Source organism: Echiichthys vipera (assembly GCF_963691815.1).
Source record: "Echiichthys vipera genome assembly, chromosome: 9".
Taxonomy (NCBI): domain Eukaryota; kingdom Metazoa; phylum Chordata; class Actinopteri; order Perciformes; family Trachinidae; genus Echiichthys; species Echiichthys vipera.
The window spans coordinates 22268291-22280226 of record NC_139834.1 but is presented as its reverse complement, the minus strand read 5'-3'; the positions used below and the strand labels follow the sequence as shown (position 1 = coordinate 22280226).

General features: G+C 39.5%; 1 protein-coding gene across 1 annotated transcript; it reads right to left on the bottom strand.

Annotated features, from left to right (window-relative positions):
- Positions 1 to 1306: 1306 nt before the first annotated feature.
- LOC310952155 (serine hydroxymethyltransferase, mitochondrial-like) lies at positions 1307 to 11383 on the bottom strand (the record flags this gene model as incomplete). The annotated part of the gene is made up of 12 exons (XM_083920662.1): positions 11312 to 11383; positions 10079 to 10273; positions 6941 to 7020; positions 5827 to 6027; positions 4693 to 4774; positions 4402 to 4524; positions 4123 to 4262; positions 3729 to 3891; positions 3426 to 3525; positions 2374 to 2529; positions 2011 to 2118; positions 1307 to 1434 (listed from the first exon to the last, which is right to left on the bottom strand). The coding sequence occupies exons 1-12, from the start codon at positions 11342 to 11344 to the stop codon at positions 1307 to 1309; spliced, it is 1509 nt and encodes a 502-aa protein (XP_083776788.1). The 5' UTR covers positions 11345 to 11383.
- Between the last annotated feature and the right edge of the window lie 553 nt (positions 11384 to 11936).

The following is an 11936-nucleotide window of genomic DNA, read 5'->3' as shown; positions in this document are numbered from 1 at the left end:
CCTATAAGGGCTCTAAAAAGAGCTTAGCGGCAAAAAGCCAAATACCTTAAACACTTACAGACTTTCAGGCTCAGGGCAGCAAATAACAGACTGAGAAGTGGAAAAGAAATAGAACTTGTTGACGTATTAACTTGAAGATAACATACTCTGTAACATCTTTAGGCCACTGCAAAGCATCTTACACTTACACTTACATACATCAAATAAGCCATCTAGACAGATTTTTGCGAGTAACTATTAACGGAGAAATCCGGTAGAGTCACTAACAACCGGCTAACACTGATTAACTCGGGGCAGTACGGTGAAGGCATAAAAATGGCTTTTTTAACCGCTAATACTGCTCAAAATAACACCAAACCTCTGCAGTAGCATGATAAGAGTCCTTACACAAAAAACAAATCATCAATGGGCTCCTTCCTTTTGGATTGCATTTGGTAATGGACTTGAATGGACTTTACTACAAGAGGAGCTGGTACCGTGGCCAGTTGGTAAGTCTTTCAAAACATTCTTTTAATAAACTCCGGGTTCACTAACTACGTTGTTGTAGCTTCGGCTTATCCTGCTACTGCAGAGGTTTGGTGTTATTTTGAGCAGTATTAGCGGTTAAAAAAAAGCCATTTTAATGCCTTGTAATGCCCCAAGCTAATCAGTGTTAGCCACGCCCGGCTGTTAGCAACTCCCGGATTTCTCTGTCTCAGTTGCTTATTTGATGTATGTAAGACCATGGGATGTTTTTGACATTTTAACGGAAAGCATCATGATTATAAACCTCATCATAACTTGCCATCACGAAACAAATTCATATGTCGTAAGATCAAACGTCTGCATTTCCTAAAGCAGCCCATAAGAATGTTGCACATCACCGTAATAGGTTGTCAAGTGTAATAACTTGTCCACACAAATGGATTGCTAATACAATGAAAACTAGCTGAACTATGTTCTACTATAGCATTCATTTTCTCTTATTACAACAGCCTTATAGTTATAGTTGCTGACAAATACATCAATAAATAAACACACAAAATATCTGCATCATCTAGCAAGTTGTATGATGGGACTTTTTATTTATCTTTCATACATCGTATTGCATTTTCATGATGGATATACAGTGATGTCATTAGTGGATATGGAAATGTGACAGAATGGACCGCAGATGTTGTGCAGTGCTACACAAGTTTCAACTGACAGTGTGTTGAAACAACGCTTGTTTCCATGGAAACATTATTGAAAGACTATTACATTGAAGGAGTAATACAGGAAATGTCCACAAAGTGGTGGGGAAACTGCCTTTCTGTGAGTGCTGTAATTAGTGGTCAGTGAACCCGGGCATGGGGAAGGGCCTGGAGAATAGCTCCACCCGCTGGCGGAGCTCTGCGATGCGCGACACTGTCTCTTGGTCCTCCAGCAGGAACGACTTGAAGTTGGCTAGATTTCCTGTTGGGAGAAAGAGGAATCAAAACATTAGATTTTATAAATCTGACTACAAAATATCATCTAGTGCTGTAAAAACATGCCTGGCATATGCTGGAAAGTTAGGGACTGTACAAAAATATTGGGGTTGGGCTGAAGATGATGTTTTCTATTATTTTGTCCACCCCATTTATATCCATGAGGGTAGGCTAAATAAAAGCATCAACTTCTATATCTAATGCAGTACAATTCAACAGCCTCACAAACTACATTCTCCAAAATGAGCATACAGCTGAATCAACACCTCTCTGAAACGGTTTCAACAAGAACCTTCATGACGGTATCATTTATTGCAGGACTGTTGTATTATACTGCATTAAAAAAATGGAAACTGAGTGTATATTTCTATAAATAAAAGGATTTTCAGAAAAAAATAATTTTAAAGTCTTAAAATGTTTAGAAATAACATTATTCCCTTTGATGCACATCGTTATGTCATTTTTGAACACATTATTACTGGTTCATCTTGGCCACAAAGCATTAGAAAGCTTTCTCAACCAACAACATGTCAACAACCCCAAACTCTTCCTCCTCTCTCACCCGTCTTCTTCTTAACATCCAGTGCGATCTGAATCCCTTCATCAATAAACTCCACAACCTTTTCAAAGTCTGCCTCCTTGAGCTGTCTGGAGGTGAGAGCCGGAGTTCCTGTAAGAAACAAGATTATTATTAAATATTACGGCGAAGTTAAGAGAGAGACTGCTGACAGGTTCACTGACAGACCAATGGACACAGACACATTTACAGACAGACACAGAGGGACGAGAAAGGGTTCGGTATCATAAGTTGACAGACCGGTTGACATATTTGGCCCAAACAACCTCCACTCCTGCAGATCTACACCGACAATAATAAGTTAAGCAACACATCCTGTACATGCTTTAAATCTACTCATTTGAGTACCGAGCCTGAGTCCTCCTGGGGTGAGAGCGCTCTTGTCTCCAGGGCAGGTGTTTTTGTTGGCGGTGATGGACACCAGCTCTAGGACTCTCTCAGCTCGAGCCCCATCCATCCCGCGGGGTCGCAGGTCAACCAAGACCAGGTGGTTGTCTGTTCCACCTGGTAGGAGGAGGAGGGGAGAGATTTATTCATTTTTATTACATAAATTCAGTTCAGCTCTGGGGAAAATTCTTAATATTATCCCCCGAACACACCCCCTCCCCACTCTGTCAAGTGAAGGTTACATGAGCTTTTCCAAAGGCTTGAAAACAGAATTGACATTAGGATGGAGCAAATAAGAAAAGCAATTGCATCAGGTACTCTGCAGTAAATGCAGTATTACTTAAAGTTTAATTCTGGCGCAAAAAGCATCCAACGGTCTTTCGCCGCATTAAATAAGCCATTTAGATGATCACCATCCAAAATGGCTTTTTTAACCACTATTGTTGCTCAAAATAACAACAAACCCAGACAGTAGCATGGAAACAATCCCTACACATAAAACTAAACATCAACAATGTAGTTAGCGAACCCAGAGATTATTAAAAGAGACTGTTTTACAAGCCTTAGCAGCCGGCTACCTCCGTATTGAGAGGCAGTTTGTACGATTACAGAGTTCAGTTCAAGGAGGTTTGAATATGGGGTTAAAAAAGCCTTTTGGATGGTTCAGCGCTCTGCCCCGAGCTAATCACTGTAAGCCATGTCGAGCTGTTAGCGACTATCTGGGATTTCTCTGTTAATAGATGATCAATGAAAAAAAACTGTCTCAATGGCTTATTTGATTTATGCGGAAAAAGACCATGGGATGCTTTTACGCTGGAATTACACTTTAAATTCAAAATTACTAAATTACTGTTAATCACTTTTAACTGGTAAAATGTAATTCCATAATCAATAAAAAACAAAACAAAAACACATGAACAAACTTCTTATGTCTAAACGAATATGTGTGGTGTGTAAATAAAACATGAAGTGTGTCTTTATCCTTAAAAAGCACGCCTCGGCTCCCTCAGTACCTGACACGAGGGTGTAACCTTTCTTCAGCAGAGCACTAGCCATGGACTTGGCATTCAGCATCACTTGAGCGATGTACTGTTTGAACATAGGAGTGGAAGCCTGCAGAGACAGAAATGATGCATGAACGACAAAGACCAGATCAGGACGCTCCGGATGACTTGTATGTTTTAAACATGAGCTGCTGAAACTAAGCTGGAGTTGAAAATGTTCTGCATAGTGTTTTCTCAAAGGATTTTCTCTCTCGTTTTTTTTTTTTTGCTTTCTATTCTTGAAAATCAATGATATTATGTTGATATTTGGACCTGTTTGAGGGCGACGGCCACTCCTGCAATGGCGTGGTTATGGGGTCCTCCCTGAAGTGACGGGAACACGGCAAAGTTCACCTTGTCCTGGAGGTCATAGGTCACTTCCCGACCTTTCTTATCCACAGACCGCACGCCTTTCCTGTAGAAGATCAGACCTGCCCTGCAGAGAGGAGAGAGAAAACCGAATGCACGTTACCCGAAATGTCCCATTAAAATGTTTTACTTGATTTAAGGCAAGCATACCCAGCTTATTATGCTGTATTGTGCAATACAAAGCAACGCGGTTTCATGGTCACATCACGTAAATTTGTTACATTCTGACCTGACCATCATTAACACATATTATGGTACAAGTGAAAAGATCATTCACACACAACATCCAGGCCCTCACCTTGCTCCACGCAGGGACTTATGGGTAGTGGAGGTGACCAGGTCAGCGTGCTGGAAAGGAGAGGGAACAGCACCTGCTGCCACAAGGCCGCTGATATGAGCCATGTCTGCCAGCAGGTAGGCATTAAGTTCCACACACAGCTGAAACACACAGTCAGACACATTATTTCATATTCATTCATCATTCCTTCAGCTTGTTTTCTCTCGTTGGTGAATAAATAAAATAAACAGCTATGATAGCTATGTATTAACCACTACTTTTTTACAAAACAAGAGGTACCTTCTTTATGCGAGAGTAGTCAATGAGGCGAGCGTAGGCGCTGGTTCCTGCTATGATGAGTCTGGGTCTGAAGAGTCGGGCGGTCTTTTCCAGCTGGTCATAATCTATCAGCCCTGTTTTGGGCTGAGATGCAACAGGAAGATAGAGGGGAGCGACACATGATATTCAGCGGTAAGTATCTTGTAATTAATTGTTTTTCAGGTAAAGTAAATGCTTTCTCACTGATTTCTCTTTGACAATTTTGGTTTGAAATACAATTTCTATTTACAAAAAGTCAACCAAATTACTCACATCCAGCTTGTAAGGCATCGATTCAAAGTAGATGGAGGTGGCCGAGATTCTCTTGGTGTCTGTCATGTAGCCGTGTGTAAGGCTGAAATGAGGGGGAAAAAGAAAGAAAATTTAAATTTAAAATTTAAGTGTGCATCCCAGAAGTTCAGCGAGTTCCCTTTGCAGCACTGTGAACTTATTCTGACCTCTTTAGAACCTTATTTATTCTCCATATGATCAGAATTATTTATGTAACTAACTATGGTAAAGAATCATTTCTGTGAAACTGACTTCTGTAGTTGTGGTGCTTCAAACACCTTCTTCCCACTGCCTGCATCCTCTCATCTGCAGCTCCTCTTTAGTTGCTGCTGCTTAAGTAGTTTGAACATTTTTACAATATTTACAATTCCTCTGCTCATGTAAAGACTAGACCTTCCTTTTATTATATTGTGACTTTGAGAACTAAAAGGCTGTTTCATGTTGTAACTTAGTGTATTAGTGTGTATCGTCCCTCTCTTTGCTATCTTTTGTTATATGCTACTGTAAATATATGAAATATTTGTATCCATTTGTATAAAATCAAATCCTTCTGTACCTTCAGTAACTGTACCCCTGCCAACCATCATATAAGTTTTATATACAGTACATGTAGTGTCAGGCATATAAAAGTTCATCCCTAAGCCTGCAGCAGATATACTGTAGGTATGACTCAGATGTGTATGTCAGTTTTGAAAAAAATCATTAACATTTTCCACACTTCCGTAGTTCAAAGAAAGAGGGTGGTATGCTTTGACAACTCCAGACTGTGTGAATTATATTTTGTCATCTACATTAATTCCTCTTGACATTGAGTTCCATAAAATCATCCAGTTTCATGCAGGAAAATGTCAAAACCACTCAGGCAAAGTCTTACAATCCAAGACACATTTAACAAAACTGTAGCAACTCATAACATAATACCTGTCAAAAAATATCAATAACATGTCCACCTAATTGCACTAAATAACAGTGATGGCACAACATCATATTATGTATATACCCGGAAATTATAATATGTTCTATTTTATGTAACATCTTGTAAGAATCACAAGAATGTGAGTTATTACATTATTAGTCAGTGTTATCATAAGCTCTATATATCTGAGTACAACTCACTGTCCTCCATCAGGAAGATCCAGGCCCATAATGCGGTCATGAGGCTTCAGTACAGATGTGTAGGCTGCAAAGTTAGCAGGGGATCCAGAGTACGGCTGGACGTTAATGCCCCACAGATTTGGATCCAGACCGAAGGCGGTGAGGGCTCGCCTCTGACACAGCAGCTCAATCTGGTCTACGATCTCTGCACCTCCGTAGTACCTGAGGAAGACAAAATGCATTGATTAGGATTAGAAAGTATCATATTGTATCAGTTTGTACTGTTATATATTGTAACGTATTGTATATGCATGTTTTATATCGCCGTGTATTGTATCGCCGCGTATTGTATCGCCGCGTATTGTATCGCCGCGTATTGTATCGTTGTGTATTGTATCGTTGTGTATTGTATCGCCGCGTATTGTATCGCCGCATATTGTATCGCAGCGTATTGTATCGTTGTGTATTGTATCGTTGTGTATTGTATCGCCGCGTATTGTATCGCCGCGTATTGTATCGTTGTGTATTGTATCGTTGTGTATTGTATCGCCGCGTATTGTATCGCCGCGTATTGTATCGCCGCGTATTGTATCGCAGCGTATTGTATCGCCGCGTATTGTATTGCAGCGTATTGTATCGCAGCGTATTGTATCGCCGCGTATTGCATCGCCGCGTATTGCATCGCCACGTATTGTAGCGCAGCGTATTTTATCGCAGCGTATTGTATCGCCGCGTATTGTATCGTCGCGTATTGCATCGCCACGTATTGTAGCGCAGCGTATTTTATCGCAGCGTATTGTATCGCAGCGTATTGTATCGCCGCGTATTGTATCGCCGCGTATTGTATCGCCGCGTATTGTATCGTTGCGTATTATATCATGCGTATTGTAGCGTGATTGTATTGTATCGTATCGTTAAATATTGTATCGCTACGTATTATATTGTTATGTATTGTAGTGTTTTGTGCCATATCATTTCATATATGTCATATGGGGTCATAGTGTACCATATAATAGTGAATTATATTCTACAGTACTGCATGATATTATATTGAATTGCATCATATGCATTCAAAAAAAAATTTGTACATAATTGTAACAACATATTTTGGAAAGTGCATTGCTCTTCTCAATACCTTTGTCCTGGGTATCCCTCAGAGTATTTGTTATTCAGACAGGAGCCCTGGGCCTCGAGTGCAGCACGGCTGCAGAAGTTCTGACAAGACAAACAAACAAGCACTGTGTCAGGATCCACAGCCACACACTGTACTTTCGTAGATCCACAACACTGTCACCAAATATAACCTTTATTTACCTGGAGAAGGTTTGCTCTTTTTCAGCACAGCTACACAGTCCAAACGTATTATTCAATATGAAGTATAAGAACAATAGTTAAGGATTTCTATTCTATGTACCAATTATAAAAACAATACAACACATCCCAGAGTCAGAGAAGGATAATCAAATCTGTTTTAATGTGTTGATTTTTTTGTATAAAGCTTACAAAAGGTTCAAATATAAGTGGTGCCACAGAGTCAAATTAGAAGAGAAATCTAACTGCTGAATCCTTGTGAGGATCAAATCTCCCAAAGACACTTGAGAGACAGACGAGAGATGGAGGTGAAAAAAAAGGAAAATTAATGTAAATTATTTTTTTCCCCGGCTCAGTCACTTTTTTTTATCTCCTCTGTCTCCCTCTCTGGCCTCCTCAGCCGCCCCCTCTGCCTTATTTTTATAATAAACCTGTCACTGTTCAGGGATCCCTCAATCATTCCAGTGGGACTTAAAATCAGTCCCCCATGTGACACAAAACTCTCTCTGTGACATTTCAAAACACTATCTCTAGACACACACACACACACACACACACACACACACACACACACACACACACACACACACACACACACACACACACACACAATATCACCCCTCCTCCTCTGTCTCAACTTAAAATGTAGAGATCAATGGTAGAAATCAGTGGGGGATCCTAATGGGATCACAAAATGGTGGCTCTCCATTGGGAGTCAGCCTGCAGCTGCGAATGACTGACAGCACATGCACAAGAAGATGAAATTCTTTCAGATGTCATTGTGACTGATAGTGCTGTGGATTCATAATTGCTAGAGAACAGAAGAATAAAAAAGCTCTCGTCTTTTCCCACAGCTTCCACTTAGATGGAATCACTGACTTGCGCGGGGGAAAACTCTCTGAAGAAAACAGTTAAATTCTAGAAACTATATCTCTGGTGACTTGTGGTTACACTGCCGAAGGAGTCTCCTCTGCAGTTTAAGTTGATCTTCTTGCTTTCTGACTAACATACTGCGATCGTTAACACCTCTGTCGACAGGAAATCACAAAAGATAATTGGCAACATCGTTTTATCACCTTTATTCACAGTTTGAACAGCTGCCATCATGTAGAATTGACAAAGCACGATTTTAAACCAAACGTCCTTCACACCAAACTTCATGCAGATAATGAACTACACTTTCTAGGCTCACTATTAAACGGTTTATATGCACATACTGCGATTATTGCACAGATGATATTAATTTATACATTTAATGCAATCATTCATTCATTCATTAACTGTGAACTATCTTTGCGGCTGAGAAAGTCTTCCATGAATTCCGCAAACTTCCATAATGGTTGAGTGATAATTGAATGTTTAATGTATGTTCGTCGAGTACTATGTTCAGTTTGGTTTCTGTTTTGAAATCATATTCTGGCACAACCTCATTTACTAATAATCTGAACTGAACAAGCAAATAAGATAAAGGAAATACACCCGAGAACTGGATTCTGGCTTCTGGAGATGCTGTACAGCAATCCTGTTTGTGTGTCAAAATACACCTGTTTTTCCTCTATCAATTTCACACACACACACACACACACACACACACACACACACACACACACACACACACACACACACACACACACACACACACACACACACACACACACACCACACACACACACACACACACACACACACACACACACACACACACACACACACACTATGTGTAATGCAAGATACTGAACAAATATTTACACAGTCACATTGAATCCTCCTCCTCACCTGACTAATGGACATGGCTTATCACAGTTTAAATTCAACCTGCATTTAAATGCTGTTTTTTTCAGTCCGGATATACACTGGAGATCAATCTATCTATCTATCTATCTATCTATCTATCTATCTATCTATCTATCTATCTATCTATCTATCTATCTATCTATCTATCTATCTATCTATCTATCTATCTATCTATCTATCTATCTATCTATCTATCTATCTATCTATCTATCTATCTATCTATCTATCTATCTATCTATCTATCTATCTATCTATCTATCCAACCAATCAGCTGCAGTTTTCATGCAAGACAATTCCCCCTGTCACACTACAAAACGGGTTACACAGTTCCTTGAAGCTCAGAATATTGAAACAATGAAATGACCAGCCCAGAGTTCACATATAAACCCCATAGAGAATCTCTGGAAAATCCTTGGCAAGAAATTGCTAAGAAACCCACTACTGTTACCGAACTGTGGAAGAGACTGCAAGAAGAATGGACCAAGATCAAACCAGAGAAGAGTGAGAAACTAGTGAGGTCCTGTGGGCGCAGATGAGCTGAAGTCATTCAAAGCAAGGGCCTCTACACTTCCTATTAATTTTAAATTCTACAGCCCTGAGAAAACATTGTTTGAATCTTCTCTTCTAATACAATGATTACTGTTCTCTAATTTTACACAAAATTCCTTTGTTATTTAAAAAAGCATGCTACTACATCAGTGATATAGTCACAGCTGATATTCTATCAAATTCTGAACAGTAAAAAATAACAGTATTTCAGAACAAATCAATATTTAACATGTTGTTCTCTAATTTTGATCTCCATTGTATCTTTTTCTGAGAGGGTCACACAGGGTTAGGCAGAGTTACGCAGCCCCCATGTGTTGTAGGAATATAGTTACTACAGATTCATAGAAGCAAACATACAGAACTATTTAGAAAAAAAAGGAAAGAGGAGGGAACTAATCATATTGCATTTTAATAATGAATCTGAGGTCGTGTTGTGCTATTGCTGTGTGTACAACATTCAATGCGGAGAGTTTACAGTCAATAGTTATTTCCTCGTCAGCCAAATCCTCCAAGGGATCACCCCAACTCTCTATTATTGTTTTATTATATTTACAATGAATCTCTATTGTTCTTTCACTTTATAGTTCCACTCCACTGCTTCTGTCTCTTTCCTCTTTACCTCTGACGCGATGAGCTCCAGTCCCCGACACTGCCTGTCCTTTTCCTGCTGCAGAAGACTCCACATCTCCGGGTCGTCCTGGGCCAGGCTGTCCTGTCCCGTCCACCCGCCTGCACTGCTGAGGCCTCGTCTGCACGACTCTGCTGTCACCTGCCCCTCTCGGCCCAAACATCCTGAAGCCCTGAGGAAGAGGGGCTGGTGGATGGGCACACAAGAAAACATTATCATTTCAGCTAACACCTAAATGTCCACTTCTTAAACGATAGTTGTAAAATAGTTCTCTGTTTGGGAAGAGCCTGAAAAAAAGGTGCAACAAACTTGTCTCAGTGTAGTTAATAAAAACTTTTATGAGGATACAAACACCGTGTCAGAGGATTTTATTAAAACTCTCCATTGTGCTATAAACTGTCTGTGCAGAAAAAAAGTGTTCATTTTTGTTGTTGTTTTCCGAGATTGCTTCTTTGGTGTCTTTTGAAAACCTCAGGAAGAGTGAGCCTGTGCAAAAACACTTTCATCACTCAAAATTATAATACTTTGCACCAGCGGTTAGGAAACAAGGGAGTTAAAATAATGTGCCTTTTGATGTTCTAAACAATCCATTAAATGAAAGGCAGTGAAAAAACAAATGTGCTATTCAGTGGAGCAGTTATGAAAAACCTTGGACATGAAATAATGTGGGCTGGCCACACAAGCAGTGACTTATTTATCAGGGTCTTGTTTGTTGAAGGCAGCTTGTGGCTGCATGACAGTTACGTAACTAAGTGTTACTTTGGCCTAATAGAGATATTACTGTTCAAGCATTTACAAATGTTCAAACAGGTCTCCTTTTATCTTTTTTGTTCATGTTTCTAAGCCGTGGGTAAATTAAGTCTTGCATAAAGCCGGTGAACAGTCTACATTACTTCAAATATTCTGGGACAAACAGCAGCACTCTTTTCTCTTTTGACAGCCTGAAATAATTGTAGTTACTGTATCAGATAAACAAAGTGAAACTTATGCAACTGGACTGACAATTTGAAAACACAACAACAAAGTCGAATACAAACCAGACATTTCTATCATGGCTGAGGTGATATTGGGTGACAAGCTGACCTAGTTTGCAGTAAAAAGTGATTTAGTTAAAATAGCGGATAGGAGTGGGGTGAGGGATCTCCTGATGCAGATACAAGTGAATCTGTGTGTACATTTAAAAAAGCTCTAAAATAAATGCATTAATACAAAAAATGTACTCACCCGTAATGTTTGACGTAATGACAGAGAAAGCATGTCTGTGACAGCTGAGGGAAAACAGAAACTCTTCAATGTGCAAAGGTTGGAAGTAAAATCGGTACTGGAAGAAAGCCAAGGACATGCGTACTTTGTTTCCCTGATAAAAGGGACAGCTTGAGTAAATCATCTGTTTCACCTCCCTCTGTGACTATCAGTTCTTTGAAGATGAAACATCTAATCAGCCACTGTACAATGAAAAAGCGAAGGAATTGATTAGTATTATTAGTAAAAAAAAGAGGATTCTCTCACTAAAGATCTATTTTTGTTTTATTGATGAGCTAAGAAATCCCATTGTTAAAATTGTGAATATCAAACTAGGGATTTCAAGTCTTTTCTTCCATCAAGAAACAAAAACCACTACACACAAATTGATATCATGGGTCAAGTCACTGCTTTTTTTTCAAGACGATTCTTCAGATGAGTGTAGTTTCCGACAACACGAAGCTCACGTTAAAATCTCACTAACACATTAACACAAGGCTCAAACTGCACTCACTGACATGTTGAAAATGTGTTGTTAACAGCATATAAAAAACAGTCAATCTCCAACCTATTTTGAGAACTCAGTCTTTTGATATCTCAGAATCCG